A 19,946-nucleotide genomic window follows, 5' to 3' on the forward strand; every position below is an offset into this window, starting at 1 on the left:
CCACTTTGCAGGACTTGCTCTCAAATTAATTTCTCCACTGTGTTGCACAAAGGGTTCCCCTATACTTACAGTGGCATCCTCGCCAGCATAGTGCCCAATGACTCTCATGCCCCCCGGATGCCTCTTCACCCAGTCAGTGATGTTGTAGACCTTGCGATCTATCACAAGCCATTTGTCTGTATTCAGGTTGTGCTTCTGAATTTCCTCCCAGCTGTAACGAGCTTCTGGCTTTACACAGCCAGAGCTGCAGTCCTCTCCATTCTGTCTGCCCATGCCCATGTCTGACTCCACCGGGGGGCACACTGTGCCAACCAACCCTTTCTCTTCTTCTCTCTGTGTGGAGGGCAACAATTAGTACACAACCTGACTGATAATGTGCTTCCTTTTGTCTCTATATATCTTGCATATCCCCTCTTCTATACTCCTCTCTTGCTAATGTACCTATCTATTCATTTATACTTTGTATCTCTTTGTATTGTCTCATCCCCCCATATATATTTTATTTAATGCATCTTACAATGGCTCTTCATTCATCTTTTCTCTCTCCCCCATTCTCTTCTATCCTCACCCATATGCACTTCTCACTCTCTGACCACTTCTTTTTCTTTCTTCTTTACTGCTTCTCTCTTCTCCCTTTAGTCATTTCCTCAGTCTTTACACTTGTCTCCCGCATCAGTTATTTAATCTCCCCCCATCAGTTATTTATCCCCCCCATCCGTTATTTATCCCCCCCATCCGTTATTTATTCTCCCCATCAGTAATTTCTCTCCTCTCTCCTCAGTAATTTCCCTCCTGTCTCATGAGTTATTTCTCTCCTCTCTGTTCTCCTCACCTTCTCCCCCTTTATTCACCTGTTTACCTTAGCTCCCCTGCCTGTCTCCCTTACCTCTCTCTGACACTTCTTGTCTTGTCCCTTTCTCTCCTGCCTGTTCGCTCCCTGTCTCTCCTCCCTTTTCTCTCCCTCCTTCCCTCCCCTCTTGCCTCCCTTCACCTGCTGAGGGAGCTTACACTGCCGCTGCCTGCTCTCAGTCAGGCACTGCAAGCCCACATGTACCCGGCTACTCTCTGGTCCCCTCCTCCTCTCTTAGCATCCTCCTCTCCTCCCTCTCCCTGTTTAGGGTTTCCAGGGTAATCAGCAGAGGAAACGGACCAATCAGAGCCCGGGGACCGGAGCTGGGCCGCTCTCTATTGGTCCTCAGAGATCTTTCGAAGCTTGGGGACGTGAGGGAATTATCCTGAGCTGGGAGGAGAGCCAGTGATCCCCCTGTCAGCCTGACACACACACGGGGGCGGCTAGACGGGCTATGCATACAGTCCTGTTAAATAGAAAGGGGGAATTACACGAGGAACCGCGGCAGGGAGACGGTTACAAGATGGAGGCAAAATAATGAGGAGATGCACTGGGGATGGCTTAATGATGAGGGCATAGTGGCCATGAGCATACAGGGTGCAAGAAATTAATAAGGGGGTCCATAGGCTAAAATGAGGGATGACATGGAAGGAAATATTAGGAGAGAATGGGGAGAGCATGGGTGATGGGGGTAACATGCTGAGAGAAACAATGCAGCATGCTGAGGGAACGATATAAGGGGGGGTGAAACCGAGTGGGTCATGTATACATGTGAGGTAAATGAAATATGATGGCAGAAGAAACGCTCAGGGAAACTAACAAGGGAACAATAAAGGTGACAGATGATAAAGGAATAACGAAGAAGACAAGATTATAGGAGAAGACAGAGGATAAAAGTTTGAGGGGACAAAATGGCAGTGGACAGTGGAGAAATAAAAGTTGGACAGAATGAGGTGAAATGGTACCACAAAATTGGAAGTTAAAGCCAACATGGCTCTATCATAATCAAACCTTTTCATTTAAAGGGACATTTGTTTCTTGTTCCATTCAAAATTCAGTATATTAAAAAAAAAAAAAATCAACTACACATGCTTGAAACAAAAATCATCATATATAAATTTTCTCAGTGTCTCCTGTTTTACTTACACTTTATTTATCAAGCCCCGAAAAAATGCGCCTAAAAAGTCGTGATTATTTTCGCAATGTGTGAATTAAAAAATGTTGCCAGTATTTATCAAAATTCTAGAGACTTTTTTGTGGCAAAACTTTTTTGCGATGTCAAGCGAATGGCTGATTCTAATTTTCTTGCGAAAATATCATTTTCACTTTATCAATCTTAATTTTAGACACCAATAAATGGTTTATTGTTTTAATCAAGTGAATGTTTAAAAGAATGCTATTTCTTATATATTAAAGTTAGTTTTATTTTGCCCCTTCTTTGGCTCTCTTTCATTAAGGAAGGTTGCCTGTTTTTTGGAGCTCATCTTCGTTCTTTTTAATACACTTATTTCAATTGCACTTCAATTATTTTACTTTTTTATAATATATTTATTATTATTCAGGATCTGCGCCTTGTTGTGGGCAATTTCTAACCCTAGATAAAGCAAGTAAAAGACATATTTCCATTTTCCCTCCAGACAAACAACAATATTGCTCTTTATTTTTCACTCCTCGCAACCTACAAATTGGCGAGATTAAAAGCAGTGAATATTACATGCACCACTTTTCATAAATATATGAGAACTGCGAATATATACGGGCATTTTAAAATGCCAATAGAGATTAATACAAGAATTAGGCATTTCCAGACAACTTATTCGCATATACTTAAGACTTGCGAATGTTATGAGTCAATTTGTTCGCACATATGAAAAGTTGCGACTTTATTGGCGCATAACCTTTCATAAATATGGTGATATAATTTGTGAGGTTTTTTTTTACAACAAATGTGAGAATTTTCTTATTCTCACTTTGATAAATCTTGCCCTTAGTTTACAACCTTTTTTTTGGAACCTGCATTGTATTTGACTGGCAAATGTATTAGTAAGACCTGACATCAATAGCATAGGAAAATGAGGATAGTAGTTGCTGGTTGGACATATACTGTATATATATATATATATATATATATATATATATATATATATATATATATATATATATATATATATATATATATATATATATATATATATATATATATATATATATATATATATATAAGTAGCAAGGATGTGCACTCTCACTTATCCACAGCTGCCAGGGGTGCTAGTCAAAAATTGATAAGAGAACAAAAACACTTGCACTCACTGGTCTTTTAGTGAAATAGTTTACTTAGAAAATAGTGACGTTTCGAGGACAATGTATCCCTCTGAAGAAGGGGATACATTGTCCTCGAAACGTCACTATTTTCTAAGTAAACTATTTCACTAAAAGACCAGTGAGTGCAAGTGTTTTTGTTCTCTTATATATATATATATATATATATATATATATATATATATATATATATATATATATATATATATATATATATATATAATATATATAACCAAATGTAGTAGTAAGTCCAGCACTTTCTTGGGTAACCCTTCACTGGGTATAGCTTCTAGTAGGTTTACCTTTGCAGTGCACGTTTGCCTGGGAGGCCTGCCATGCTCCCATATATAATTCCCAAAGTAGACAATGGCAACAGCACTTTTCTTTAAAACACTTCTTCTTTATTAAAGTAACATTAGGATAAAAATACAGCAATGTTTCAAGCCTCTTGGGCCCTTCCTCATGCTATAGATTAAGAACAAACATCTCCCTGTGTATAGGGTGTGGCTTAGTTAATTACAAGATTTTACCTGATCTTTGCTCATGTTGGTATCCCCAACTGGTAAGGTTCTAACTGAACTATTCAACTTTATTTTTTAGCTTTATTTCTTTAACCCCTTAATGACCACAGCACTTTTCCATTTTCTGTCCATTTGGGACCAAGGCTATTTTTACATTTTTGCAGTATTTAAGTTTAGCTGTAATTTTCCTCTTACTTATTTACTGTACCCACACATATTATATACTGTTTTTCTCTCCATTAAATGGACTTTCTAAAGATACCATTATTTTCATCATATCTTATAATTTACTATAAAAAAATTATAAAATATGAGGAAAAAAATGGAAAAAACACACTTTTTCTAACATTGATCCCCAAAATCTGTTACACATCTACAATCACCAAAAAACTCTCATGCTAAATAGTTTCTAAATTTTGTCCTGAGTTTAGAAATACCCAATTTTTACATGTTCTTTGCTTTTTTTGCAAGTTATAGGGCCATAAATACAAGTAGCACTTTGCTATTTCCAAACCACTTTTTTTTCAAAATTAGCGCTAGTTACATTGGGACACTGATATCTTTCAGGAATACCTGAATATCCCTTGACATGTATATATTTTTTTTTAGAAGACATCCCAAAGTATTGATCTAGGCCCATTTTGGTATATTTCATGCCACCATTTTCACCGCCAAATGCCATCAAATAAAAAAAATCGTTCACTTTTTCACAAATTTTTTCACAAACTTTAGGTTTCTCACTGAAATGATTTACAAACAACATGCGCAATTATGGCATAAATGGTTGTAAATGCTTCTCTGGGATCCCCTTTGTTCAGAAATAGCAGACATATATGGCTTTGGCGTTGCTTTTTTGGTAATTAGATGGCTGCCAAATGCCACTGCGCACCACACGTGTATTATGCCCAGCAGTGAAGGGGTTAATTAGGGAGCATGTAGGGAGCTTGTAGGGTTAATTTTAGCTTTAGTGTAGTGCAGTAGACAACCCCAAGTATTGATCTAGGCACATTTTGGTATATTTCATGCCACCATTTCACCGCCAAATGCGATCAAATTGAAAAAAACGCTAAATTTTTCACAATTTTATGTTTCTCACTGAAATTATTTACTAAAAGCTTGTGCAATTATGGCACACATGGTTGTAAATGCTTCTCTAGGATCCCCTTTGTTCAGAAATAGCAGACATATATGACTTTGGTGTTGCTTTTTGGTAATTAGAAGGCCGCTAAATGCTGCTGCGCATCACACGTGTATTATGGCTAGCAGTGAAGGGGTTAATTAGGTAGCTTATAGGGAGCTTGCAGGGTTAATTTTAGCTTTAGTGTAGAGATCAGCCTCCCACCTGACACATCACACCCCCTGATCCCTCCCAAACAGCTGTCTTCCCTCCCCCACCCCACAATTGTCCCCGCCATCTTAAGTACTGGCAGAAAGTCTGCCAGTAATAAAATAAAAGTTTTTTTTGTTTTGTTTTAAAAAAAATAATAATTCTGCTGTGTAGGACCCCCCCTAAGCCCCAACCTCCCTGATCCCCCCCCCCCCCCCAAACAGCTCTCTACCCCCATCCTCTGCCTTATTGTGCACCATATTGGGTACTGGCAGATGTCTGCCAGTACCCAGTTTGAAATCAAATGTTTATTTTGAATTTTTTCTGCAGTGTAGCTTACCCCCCTTAACACCCAACCCCCACCCTCTCCCAGATAATTAATATTTTTTATTCCCACCCTCTCTCCCACTGAGTCCCACCTTGTGCCTCTTCAACTTCAATGATAACTTATGGGCAGTTTCACACGTGCACGCGCGCGCCCCCCTCCTCTACTGATGGCCACCCACTCGCCTCCCTGGACACGCTCCCACCCACCAATGATCATAGCCATCAATAGCCGATGCAGAGAGGGCCACAGAGTGGCTCTCTCTGCATCGGACTGCTTAAAAAAGTTATTGCAGGATGCCTCTATATCGAGGCATCACTGCAATAACATGAAAGCAGCTGGAAGCGATCAGGATCGCTTCCACTGCTTTCAAAGACCAAAGACGTGCAGGGTACGTCCTTGGTCGCTAAGGACATTTTTTTGGAGGACGTACCCTGCACGTCGTTGATCATTAAGGGGTTAAACATTTATTTCTCAACGCTTAGATTTATAATTGTGTAATGTGGCATATATGTTTTTTTACATTATATTACACATATCCACAATTATTATACACAGGAATTAAAAACAATTATAAAAACAAATGTAGATCATAATCCTTGTTTAATCCATTCTGATACAGTGTTTTCAGATTTTTTATCCACCATACTTCTTTCTTTTTAAGTAGCAACTCTCTATTGCCTCCTCTCCTTGGTTTAGGGATATGGTCTATGACCTGAAACCTTAACTGGCTAACAGTATGCCCTGCTGTTATAAAATGTGATGAGACAGGTAATGTCATATCCTTGCATCTTATAGAGGACTTATGTGCACTTATTCTGTCCCTGATGGGGTTAATTGTCTCCCCTACATAGCCCCGCCCACATGGGCATTTCAAGATATATACAACATAATTAGTATCACAGGTAAAGAGGCCATTGATTTCTCTCTTTTTGGTGTCATTAATTTGTGCAACATTTTTACCCTTTATCATTGAGTTACTTTGGGCACATACCCCTGTCTACATTGTGCCCAATGCAACTCAATGATAAAGGGTTGTTTTTAAATTCCTGTGTATAATAATTGTGGATATGTGTCTATTTGTAATATAATGTAAAAAAAACATATATGCCACATTACACAATTATAAATCTAAGCGTTGAGAAATGAATGTTTAAAGAAATAAAGCTAAAAAATAAAGTTGAATAGTTCAGTTAGAACCTTACCAGTTGGGGATACCAACATGAGCAAAGTTCAGGTAAAATCTTGTAATTAACTAAGCCACACCCTATACACAGGTGTATATATGGGAGATGTTTGTTCTTAATCTATAGCATGAGGAAGGGCCCAAGAGGCTCAACGTCGCTGTATTTTTATCCTAATGTTACTTAAATAAAGAAGAAGTGTTTTAAAGAAAAGTGCTGTTGCCATTGTCTACTTTGGGAAATATATATACATATACATATGAGAGTCCAGGGTATGATCCTCCAATAGGCTGACCCTTCCAATTGGAGGATCATACCCTGGACTCTCATATACGTACTGTCATTTGTCTTACAATATTTATAGTGTATAGTCATATGAGAGCACCTCTCTAAGGTTCCTATACCTTTATATATATATAAATATACATACAAGTTATACCTAAGGATAGCACCTTATAGTTATCTCAATGTAAATACAACAAAGAATAGTATGTATTAAATATTGAATGCACAGGATAAATAGTTCTTTCCAGTTTAGGGAACATAAATACGATACATATATCTTAAATATCCCCGCACTTCAAACAGAAAAAACATTTTCAAGCATAGGAATACCCCACTGAATTTAATCTGATGTCTGTGATTTTTAATTAGACTGGGGGGCGCCCAGTCTTTATGGTTTTAATATATGCATCTTATTTTTTGTAGTTGGGTTATATATGTAATAAAATCATTTAACTTGTTTGGTTTATTAACCTTGTCTTGCTGATATTTTTTGTTTGAAGTGAGTGGATATTTAAGATATATATATATATATGTGTGTGTATTTCATTCATAGTTCAAACGTATATGAATAGTAGGTCATTCATGTGGGGTGTTATGATATATTTTTATGGTGAGAAGGATAAGTGTTATTTAGATTTGCCAGACCTCCAAAATAAAACCAATGCTGAGAGGTATTTGCTATTGTCTTGACAATCACCTGGCATCCGGATAGACACAGGATTGAATTGCGTTGGATAACAACTTTCCACTAAAAGGTCCAGGTCCTACGTCTGTCAATACATTTTGGAGGGGCTGCCCCACCCCACATCATTTTGATCCATATCAGGGGCAGAACGATCATTGGTGCAGTGGCAGTGGTGCCAGGGCCCACGTGCTGGGGGTTCCCATAGCAGCCAATCCATACATAGGTGACTGCATAATTTGCACAATCCAAATTCAGTGGAGACTTCGATTAGTGCAGGTTACAGATCTATCTATATAAGAGCAGCATGTATATTATTACTATTGCTTTATTACTGAGTTACCTTTGGGCTGCCCATTTATTTTTTATTTTTTTGCACCAGGCCCCTCTGTTGTTAAGGTCCACTGCTGCATATGTATATAGCTCAGAGGTCCACTGTATCATTGTCATAAACTAAAAGCCACCTGTTCATTTGACCCTCATTTGAAAGAGGGGGCTCTGAAACACTGTATTTAGACATTGGATGAGGATACCATACAAATAAAAGGAGTATGTTTACCACAATAGCACAGATCAGTAAAAACAAACATTGGATCCTAGTAACTAACCCCTATGCTGCAAGTAATATACGGGCCGTTTATTAACTCTGTATATGCATAGACCAGTTACTTATTGCCTGTGGTATTTCTCTTTGATAGTAAAACTGATATGTGATTACAAGTGCTGAAGTGCCTGTTATTTGAGAGTTTTGTTTCTACACAGGCTGGTGAGCAACAGATTGTTTGAATGTGAACTTTGGAAGCTACTGGTGACACAGACAGTAATGCCACAATAATGTCAAGCTTTGATATAATTATATTATCTTAGATAAGATAATTAAACTATTACTTTTTACTATAAACACATTTATACTTTTTAGTTGTAGAATAATTGATCAGAAGAAATTAATGATACCCAGCAATTAATTATGATCAGGGTACTTGTGTGTATCACTCCGTCACTGGCTTACTAGTAGCTGTGAACCCCTTCACTGGACCCCTGACAATTGGCACCAATATATCTATCCCATTACTGTTGGCTTAAAACTCAGAATGCTCAATATGACAATACCAGAAACATACACTGTAGTAATTAACTCATAAAAAGTACTTCTAGCAATTGTACCAATTTCTCATGTGCCAGAAACAAGTATATTAGTAATTAAACCCTTGGAGCCCAGTAACACATACCAGTAGTTAATGCTTAAAATCTTATTAAAATACGTACGTGTAGCTTGACTAATCACCTAGACGCTAGTAACACACATACTGATAATTACTCCTAGAGTGTCCTACACATACCAGTAATATTTTTAACAACATACCACAGTGGCACTCATTTACTAGAGTGCATTACAGTCTGAATAAAGGGGTGGACAGAGAGACAGAGCAGAACCCAAAACTTCTGGATCTTGCCCCACAAACTGTCTGGCCCCAGTAAATATGGCCAAGATGTTGAATGCTCATTCTAAGTGTTTTGTGTATATCTCATTGCAGTTCATAGCCTACAGAGAGTAAGTGAGTGGTTAGAATAATACAAAATGTGCCTTGTAGATACACTATATGGCCAAAAGTATGTGTACATGGCTACTAATTATTAAGTTCAGGTGTTTCAGCCACACCCATTGTTAACAGGTGCATAATATCCAGCACATAGCCATACAATCTCCATAGACAAACACTGGCAGGATAGTGGGTCATACTTAAGAGCTCAGTGACGTTAAATGTGGCACTGTCATTGGATGCCACCTTTGCCACAAGTCAGTTTGTGAAATTTCTGCCTTACTAGATCTGCCCTGATCAACTGTAAGTGCTATTATTGTGAAGTGAAAGCGTCTAGGAAAAACAGTCCAGTCATGAAGTGGTACACCGCGCTGCCAAGCGCTGAGGCGCTTAGTGAGTAAAAATCACTAGCATCCATTATCAGACGTTAATGATGGATGACACAGCAGGGAGGATATGGCAGACTGGTACTTGGGAAAGGGCCCTTTCCATCACAATTTCTGATAAGATACTGCTCCAGGCTGTTACACTTACAAAAAAACTTCACATTGTGTCAGCTCCCTTAAACTTTATATATAAATTGTGGTATGCTGGCATTATAATCTTTTGAGGCTTTCACAAATGATTCCTGCTCTTTCTTTGAAATGCTGGAGGAATTATGGCGAAATATGGTAAGATGTACATAGCTGTCCAAAGTTAGTTCTGATTTGGAAAGTTTCTATACCTAGGTATGGGCTATTAAGAAACTATGTAACAGTAAATACAGCCAGCAGAAGAAATTAAACTCACAGTGCGGGGTGGAAGAGATAAAGCTCTAAAATGTTAATTTACAATTGTTCTTTCTAAGTATAGTATAGAGACAAAGATAAGGAAGGGAAGCATTTGAGGGATAAGATAACAAGATTTGATCTGTCTGCAAGCTTAGACTATTTTGATGGCCTGTGATTTCAAAGAGAAAATCCAGCTATTTATTTTGCAAAAATAAGCATAAATTAGCAATTTCTCATACATTTTATATGCTGCAGCTGGTATACCAAGTAATGGGGAACACATTCAGGAAAAAAACAATTTTACAGTGAACTGTCTCTTTAATTTTATGCCTAATAAACTATCTAAACCTAAAAAAGGCCTAGCAGTGTTTATCTTTGCAGCAACAAAAATCTCTATAGCTCGTACTTTTAAACAAGTAGACCCTTCATTATTTGTGTTATACTGAAGGGGATTGATTATTTTGTGAAGATGGAGAAGGGTTTCTACCAGGCTCATGATAAACTAAATATCTATTGGGATATTTAGAGTTTGATTGTAAAATATAGTTTATACAGGTTACAGCAGCTTTGAGTATTTTTTAAAATATGTCAGCCCTTAGAGTTTCGCTTATTACTTTCAAGAACAGGAGAGTTTTGCCTTTCCTTTGGACTTAGCAAAGACATTGTGGTCGTTTTGTGATTTATCGACGATTTCAACTTGAAAGAAGACACTGCAAGGTTGTTTTTCATTAGGTATCACTATTAAAATTATAATAAAAATATTAAAAACATTTGTTATTTTAAAATAGACTAGCATCTGTCGCAGACTTACTACATAGTTTTGAAACTGCTTCTGGAAGCAACATTAGCACAATACCATTGTCTAGGGAGCTTCATGAAACTTGTTTCCATGGCTTAGAAGCTGTATGCAAGACTCACATCAACATGCACAATGCCAAGTGTAAACTGGAGTGATGTAAAGCCACTGGACCCTGGACGTGTTCTCTGGAGAGATGAATCACGCTTCACTACATGGCAGTCTGATAGAAAAACCTGGGTGTGGAAAATGTATTTCTATAATAGTGTTGGTTATGCAAAACTGGGGAATGGTTAATAAAGGGATTATCTATTATTTTAAACAATAAACATTTTCAAGTACACTGTCCCTTTAAAAAGGAGGAGTTGCATACAATGTACGAGATGGGATTTAGATACATCCTTTCATAAAGTATGGCTATACTGGATCCTTATGGGAGGATCAACGGTAAGAAGGGTATAAATGTAGCTAGGTAAAGCTAGCGTTGGCAGCATGTAACCATGATTTGGATATTTGTCTCATACTACAAAAAATAGAAATTTTATATACACCCGAAATTAACAAAGGATAAATAAATGCAACTCTGACACACAGTTTGTTTTATAACCAGTTTTCTTTTATTTAATGTTATGCTGTTAATAAGTTTGTACTGACTTTTCTACTTTGTAAAATGTTCTGTTCCACTCAATTTCTGATTCCCAAGAAGAGGAGACAATACTCCCCTCTAATACCTTTGTTTAAGTGGATGCGCTGTCAATTAGAGGTCCAACATTTGCAATTATAAGATGGACAAGGAACACAACAGAAGGAGATTATGAGGCCTATTTATGATAGGTCTTACAGACCTGATCCGACAGTGCGGATCAGGTCCGCAAGACCTCGCTTAATGCGGAGAGCAATACGCTCTCCGTATTCAGCATTGCACCAGCAGCTCACAAGAGCTGCTGGTGTAACGTCGCCCCCTGTAGACTCGCGGCCAATCGGCCGCCAGCAGGGGGTGTCAATCAACCCTATCGTACTCGATCAGGTTGAATTCCAGCGATTCCTGTCCGCCTGCTCAGAGCAGACGGACAGGGTTATGGATCAGCGGTCTTTGTGACCGCTGCTCCATAACTTGTGTTTCTGGCGAGTCTGAAGACTCGCCAGAAACACGGGCCATCAAGCTCCGTTCGGAGCTTGATAGATAGGCCCTCTTTGTCCCTTTTTCCCTGGTCAGACAGAACAGTTTCACTTATTTCATGGACTTTAAAAAAACGGACACTGAACCCAATTTTTTTCTTTCATGATTCAGATAGAGCATGCAATTTTAAGCAACTTTCTAATTTACTCCTATTATCAAATTTTCTTCATTCTCTTGCTATCTTTATTTAAAAAGCAGGAATGTGATGCATAGGAGCCGGCCCATTTTTGGTTGAGAACCTGGGTTATACTTGCTTATTGGTGGGTAAATGTAAGCCTCCAATAAGCAAGCACTACTAATGGTGCTGAACCTAAAATGGGCTGGCTACTAAGATTTTCATTCCTGCTTTTAAAATAAAGATAGAAAGAGAACGAAGAAAAATTGATAATAGAAGCAAATTAGAAAGTTGATTAAAATTTCATGCTCTATCTGAATCATGAAAGAATAAAATTGGGTTCAGTGCCTCTTTACCTAATGAAAATGACACCTGGAAAAGGACAGAAAAGAAAAGTAAAGAAAACGAGTTAAACATAAAAAGGAGGAGGTGCAGTAAGGGAGGGATAATAAATACAATACAGTATTTACAAATAGTAAAATAATTAAATTGGTCTGGGGGTCAGAAAAGACCGGAGAAAGAGGAAAGATGGTCCAAGGAAAGCAGTGTTAGTGGACAGTTATAGAGCTGTTACTGGAGGAATAAGTTTAAAGCAAGAAGTCATTCACCACATCTTTTGACCACTTCTTAATGTTGAAGCCTTTCTTGCTCAGTGCAGTAAAAGGGACAGTTTATTTGGTGTAATTGGAAATAAAATACAGATAATAGTTGGTGTGGTGAAGACCAAAAAAAACCCACCTAATAATAATAATTATTATTATTTCGTTTGTATTGGTATGACACAAAAAAGTGGAGAGAAAAAAAGCCAAATCTGACACATTCCATGCAAAACTCCAAAAATGGACTGGATAAAATTATTGGCACCTTCTCAAAATTGTAAGAAACAATTCCATTCCAAGTTTCTGATGCTACAGTAATTTGTAATTAAACTCACCTTTATCCATTAACAATTGACAATATAGAAAGCACACCAGCAACCAGTTAAAATATACTTAACCTTTTTGTTATGTGTCTTTGTGCACCACACTGAGCATGAAGAAGAGAAAGAGCAGCAAAGAATTGTCTGAGAATTTGAGAACAAAAATTGTGGAAAAGCATGGACAATCTCAAGGTTACAACTCCATCTCCAGAGATCTTAATGTTAATTAATTAATGTGCAACATTGTCAAGAAGTTTACAGCCCATGGCACTGTAGCTAATATCCCTGGACGTGGACGAAAGAGAAAAATTGATCAAAGATTGCAACGAAGGATTGTTCGAATGGTACAAATGTGTCAGCTTGCACTATATGTCACCATGTGAATGTAAAGGGACGCTATGGTAGGAGACCCAGGTGGACCCCACTGCTGACACAGAAACATAAAAAAGCCAGATTATAGTTTGCCAAAACTTACCTAAGAAAGTAAAAATCCTTTTGGGAGAATGTGCTGTGGACAAACAAAACAAAATTACAGCTTTTTGGTAAAGCCCATCATTCTACTGTTTTCAGAAAAAGAAATTAGGCTTTTAAAGAAAAGAATACATTCACTACAGTCAAACATGGTGGAGGTTCACTGATGTTTTGGGGTTGCTTTGCTACTTCATGCACTGGATGTCTTGACTGTGTGCATGGCATTATGAAATCTGAAGACTTCCAAAGAATTCTGTGGTGCAATGTAGGGCCCAGTGTCAGAAAGTTGGGTCTCCGTCCGAGGTCATGGGTCTTACAGCAGGACAATGACCCAAAGCACACATCAAAAAGCATTCAGAAATGGTTTAAGTCAAAGCGCTGGAGAGTACTGAACTGGCCAGCTATGAGTCCAGGGGGGCGAATTATGAAGCTCCGAATGGAGTTGATGCCCCTTGTTTCCAACCGCTGCTCCATAATTTGTCCACCTGCTCTGAGGCGGTGGACAGAAATTAACCCGATCGAATACGATCGGGTTAATTGACACCCTTTGCTAGCAGCCGATTGGCCGTGAATCTGCAGGGGGCGGTATTGCACAAGCAGTTCTGGTGAATGCTTGTGCAATGATAAATGCAGACAGTGAACATTATACAGTGAACGCAGTGAACATTATACGCTACATTGTATCATGTCCGCTCGCACTTTAATAAACATGCCCCAAATCTCAATCCCATAGAGCACCTGTGGAGAGATCTCAAAACAGCAGTTGGGAAAAGGAACCCTTCCAATCTGAGAGACCTGGAGCAGTTGGTAAAAGAAGAGTGGTCCAAAATTCCAGTAGAGAGATGTAAGAAACTCATTGATGGTTACAGGAAGCAATTGATTTCAGTTATTTTTTCCAAGGGGTGTGCTATCAAATATTAAATTAAGGGTTAAAATAATTTTGTCCAGTCAATTTTTGGAGTTTTGCGTGGAATATGTCAGATTTGGCTTTTTTTCTCTCTACTTTTTTGTGTCATACTAATACAAACAAAAGAAATAAACATGAGAATTCCTAAAAATTTGTAATTGCAACAATTTTCTGGGCGAAGTGGTGCATTATCTGACAGAAATGCAGGGGTGCCAATATTTTTGGCCATGACTGTATATATATATATATATATATATATATATATATATAGATATAGAACAGAGAGCAGAAAAGCTCTCCAAAGGTCTTGCCAAAAATAGTCACTTTATTAGTGAACGTTTTCAGGTCACAAACGATCCGTCCTCAGACTTACAGTTTGACGACAGTCTGAGGACGGGTCGTTTGTAACCCGAAAACATTCACTAATAAAGTGACTATTTTTGGCAAGACCTTTGGAGTGCTTTTCTGTTCTCTGTTTATCTTTTGAACAGCACCCAAGGCAAATGATACAAAATCTGGAGTGCAAATTGTTTGGAATATATATATATATATATATATATATATATATATATATATATATATATATATATATATATATATATATATATATACAGGGAGTGCAGAATTATTAGGCAAGTTGTATTTTTGAGGATTAATTTTATTATTGAACAACAACCATGTTCTCAATGAACCCAAAAAACTCATTAATATCAAAGCTGAATAGTTTTGGAAGTAGTTTTTAGTTTGTTTTTAGTTATAGCTATTTTAGGGGGATATCTGTGTGTGCAGGTGACTATTACTGTGCATAATTATTAGGCAACTTAACAAAAAACAAATATATACCCATTTCAATTATTTATTTTTACCAGTGAAACCAATATAACATCTCAACATTCACAAATATACATTTCTGACATTCAAAAACAAAACAAAAACAAATCAGTGACCAATATAGCCACCTTTCTTTGCAAGGACACTCAAAAGCCTGCCCTCCATGGATTCTGTCAGTGTTTTGATCTGTTCACCATCAACATTGCGTGCAGCAGCAACCACAGCCTCCCAGACACTGTTCAGAGAGGTGTACTGTTTTCCCTCCTTGTAAATCTCACATTTGATGATGGACCACAGGTTCTCAATGGGGTTCAGATCAGGTGAACAAGGAGGCCATGTCATTTGATTTTCTTCTTTTATACCCGTTCTTGCCAGCCACGCTGTGGAGTACTTGAACGCGTGTGATGGAGCATTGTCCTGCATGAAAATCATGTTTTTCTTGAAGGATGCAGACTTCTTCCTGTACCACTGCTTGAAGAAGGTGTCTTCCAGAAACTGGCAGTAGGACTGGGAGTTGAGCTTGACTCCATCCTCAACCCGAAAAGGCCCCACAAGCTCATCTTTGATGATACCAGCCCAAACCAGTACTCCACCTCCACCTTGCTGGCGTCTGAGTCGGACTGGAGCTCTCTGCCCTTTACCAATCCAGCCACGGGCCCATCCATCTGGCCCATCAAGACTCACTCTCATTTCATCAGTCCATAAAACCTTAGAAAAATCAGTCTTGAGATATTTCTTGGCCCAGTCTTGACGTTTCAGCTTGTGTGTCTTGTTCAGTGGTGGTCGTCTTTCAGCCTTTCTTACCTTGGCCATGTCTGAGTATTGCACACCTTGTGCTTTTGGGCACTCCAGTGATGTTGCAGCTCTGAAATATGGCCAAACTGGTGGCAAGTGGCATCTTGGCAGCTGCACGCTTGACTTTTCTCAGTTCATGGGCAGTTATTTTGCGCCTTGGTTTTTCCACACGCTTCTTGCGACCCTGTTGACTATTTTGAATGAAACGCTTGATTGTTCGATGATCACGCTTCAGAAGCTTTGCAATTTTAAGAGTGCTGCATCCCTCTGCAAGATATCTCACTATTTTTGACTTTTCTGAGCCTGTCAAGTCCTTCTTTTGACCCATTTTGCCAAAGGAAAGGAAGTTGCCTAATAATTATGCACACCTGATATAGGGTGTTGATGTCATTAGACCACACCCCTTCTCATTACAGAGATGCACATCACCTAATATGCTTAATTGGTAGTAGGCTTTCGAGCCTATACAGCTTGGAGTAAGACAACATGCATAAAGAGGATGATGTGGTCAAAATACTCATTTGCCTAATAATTCTGCACTCCCTGTATATATATATATAGACACAAAGTACATAGGTAGAAGCACTCACTGGACATCCGAATCTTGTGTACAACAAATGTTTATTTGTGACGTTTCTTCTGACAATCTGAAACAACAAACATGCAAACTTATATAGGCCTGTGTAACCCTCCCCCTGTCTGGCCACCAATACCTGGAGACCTTGCGCAAAGGTACCAGGGGCTGTACCATAAGCCAGCCCAATTGTGAAACATACCACTGTGAGTAAAATACATGAAAATAATAATAAAGCCAATAACATAAGTATTACTGTTATTATAACAAAAACATAAACATAAATGCAACACAACCCTGTGTATTTATAAGACGTGGTGCGAGGTCCCACTAAAAACCAGCTTACATGAACAGAATGCCCCCAATCTAGCACACGAATGGAACAGTCCTCAATACTCCTTATTGGTTCAAAAATAGACCGCCTCACCCCTAATGGGCGTTATAGTAGCCAATGTAAACAAAAACTTAAGATCGGCACTTTCAAAAATCCTCAAGGTCTAAATCATCTGTTAGATAACATTATGGGGTCGAATTATCAAGCTCGCCAGAAACAGAAGTTATGAAGCAGCGGTCTAAAGACGGCTGCTCCATAACTTGTCCTCCTGCTCTGAGGCTGCGGACATCAATCCGCCCGATCCTATACGATCGGGCTGATTGGCCGCAAATCTGCAGGGGGCAGCATTGCACAAGCAGTTCACAAGAACTGCTTGTGCAATGATAAATGCCGACAGTGTATGCCCCCCAATTCAAAATGAGTTAAAGGAATAATAAACCTCAAAAAAAATATTTTGTGATTCAGACAGAGCATATGGTTTTTGAAAAAGCTTCTAATTTAATTCTATTATTAAATTTGCTTTATTCCTATGCTATTCTTTGCTGAAGAGATTCCTAGGTATGGGTCTGGAGCACTATATGACAGGAAATAGTACTGTCATCTAGTGCATTCTTGCAAAACCACATTGTGATCCAGACACTTGCTCCTTAGCTTATGTCCAACAAAAGATACCAACAGAACAAAGAAAATTTGATAATAGTAATAAATGACAAAGTTGTTTAAAATTGCATGCTCTGTTTGACTCATGAAGGGAAAAAAATGTTTTTCATTGGTCACATACCAAAAGTAGATGTTTAAATGTTTAAATTCTTGTGCATGCTGAGTAGGAATTAGCTAAAACATGGCTGTAAATAATAAAACATTGTTATGGAATGTTTTGTGCAATCACTTAATTATAAAAAAAGTAAGTGTGCGCGTTTCATATGCTTAGGGTGAGTCTCTCTCACAGCCTTCCTTCTTCCCTCTGTATCTGGCCACAACCCTGCTTGGGGGTGTTCCACCTCTTGGTCTGTCCTGGAGAAGTCCTACATTCAGGGACTACAACCTCCTCTAGATCCAGGCAGCTTGGTAGGGGCAGGTGCTTCGAGTGCACGTTTTCACATATTAGCCAATAGCCGTGGGGTAAATCTGGCTTGGCGCCCATGGGAGCCGGATTTACCGCACGGCTATTGACTAAGAGGTGAAAATGTCACCTCTTAGCAAAAAATTTTTTAGCCGTGGGCTGCTGTAGCAGCTAAAAATGGTGATTGATTGAAACAAACAAAGGAGATTTCTACAGGAAGTATCTTATACTTCATGAATGAAAGTCCCCTTTATTTGTTTCAATTGTCAATCCTAGCGTTTGTAAAATGCTAGGATTGACTTTCACTTTAAATGCGGTCCACCTTGTCTCCCTTTACCGCCTCAGCCCTCTGTGGGGAGCCGAGCAGTTCCTCTGCCAAGGCGTTTGCCCAAGGGGTGTAGTTTAAGGTGAGCATAATCTCACTTGTGGCCTGAAAAGCCGGCCGACATCCCAGCGTGCCAAATACACCCCCACCTATCCAGAAGTCTACCTGCTTCAGGTGATTTTAAGCACTCAAATATGTTTGTATTCTATTATCATATCTCCAACCATGTAAAGTGTATGTGATTCAACGTTGTTGACAACTTTACACAATGTATGAAATTAACAGTCAGCTGTTGTGTATCTTTTATCTCTCAATTAATTAGACTATGTGACTGCTAGAAAAGATGCAAACAACACTACATGCTCTGTGCATAATACAGATACGTACACTGCTCTGTACATAATACAGATACATACACTGCTCTGTACATAATACAGATACATACACTGCTCTGTGCATAATACAGATACATACACTGCTCTGTGCATAATACAGATACATACACTGCTCTGTACATAATACAGATACATACACTGCTCTGTGCATAATACAGATATACACACTGCTCTGTACATAATACAGATACATACACTGCTCTGTACATAATACAGATACATACACTGCTCTGTGCATAATACAGATACATACACTGCTCTGTGCATAATACAGATACATACACTTCTCTGTACATAATACAGATACATACACTGCTCTGTACATAATACAGATACATACACTGCTCTGTACATAATACAGATACATACACTGCTCTGTGCATAATACAGATACATACACTGCTCTGTGCATAATACAGATACATACACTTCTCTGTACATAATACAGATACATACACTGCTCTGTGCATAATACAGATACATACACTGCTCTGTGCATAATACAGATACATACACTGCTCTGTGCATAATACAGATACATACACTGCTCTGTACATAATACAGATACATACACTGCTCTGTGCATAATACAGATACATACACTTCTCTGTACATAATACAGATACATACACTGCTCTGTGCATAATACAGATACATACACTGCTCTGTGCATAATACAGATACATACACTGCTCTGTACATAATACAGATACATACACTGCTCTGTGCATAATACAGATACATACACTGCTCTGTACATAATACAGATACATACACTGCTCTGTACATAATACAGATACGTACACTGCTCTGTGCATAATACAGATACATACACTGCTCTGTACATAATACAGATACGTACACTGCTCTGTGCATAATACAGATACATACACTGCTCTGTACATAATACAGATACGTACACTGCTCTGTGCATAATACAGATACATACACTGCTCTGTACATAATACAGATACATACACTGCTCTGTGCATAATACAGATACATACACTGCTCTGTACATAATACAGATACATACACTGCTCTGTGCATAATACAGATACATACACTGCTCTGTACATAATACAGATACATACACTGCTCTGTACATAATACAGATACATACACTGCTCTGTACATAATACAGATACATACACTGCTCTGTACATAATACAGATACATACACTGCTCTGTACATAATACAGATACATACACTGCTCTGTACATAATACAGATACATACACTGCTCTGTGCATAATACAGATACATACACTGCTCTGTACATAATACAGATACATACACTGCTCTGTGCATAATACAGATACATACACTGCTCTGTACATAATACAGATACATACACTGCTCTGTACATAATACAGATACATACACTGCTCTGTACATAATACAGGTGCATACACTGCTCTGTACATAATACAGATA

General features: G+C 38.4%; 1 protein-coding gene across 2 annotated transcripts in view; it reads right to left on the reverse strand.

The window, feature by feature from the left end:
- The window catches only part of FADS2 (fatty acid desaturase 2), a 40,961-nt gene extending 39,890 nt beyond the window's left edge, over positions 1 to 1,071 (reverse strand). The window contains exons 1-2 of one of the 2 annotated variants that reach the window (XM_053720466.1): positions 992 to 1,071; positions 70 to 333 (exon numbers count right to left, since the gene is read on the reverse strand). In XM_053720466.1, coding sequence (XP_053576441.1) covers positions 70 to 279 — 210 coding nt within the window. In that variant the 5' untranslated portion in view covers positions 280 to 333; positions 992 to 1,071. Of the gene's footprint in view, positions 1 to 69; positions 334 to 886; positions 935 to 991 lie in introns of those variants that run through there. The other variant, XM_053720465.1, reaches the window with a different exon arrangement.
- Between the last annotated feature and the right edge of the window lie 18,875 nt (positions 1,072 to 19,946).

This window comes from Bombina bombina, chromosome 7 (assembly GCF_027579735.1).
Source record: "Bombina bombina isolate aBomBom1 chromosome 7, aBomBom1.pri, whole genome shotgun sequence".
Classification (NCBI taxonomy): Eukaryota; Metazoa; Chordata; class Amphibia; order Anura; family Bombinatoridae; genus Bombina; species Bombina bombina.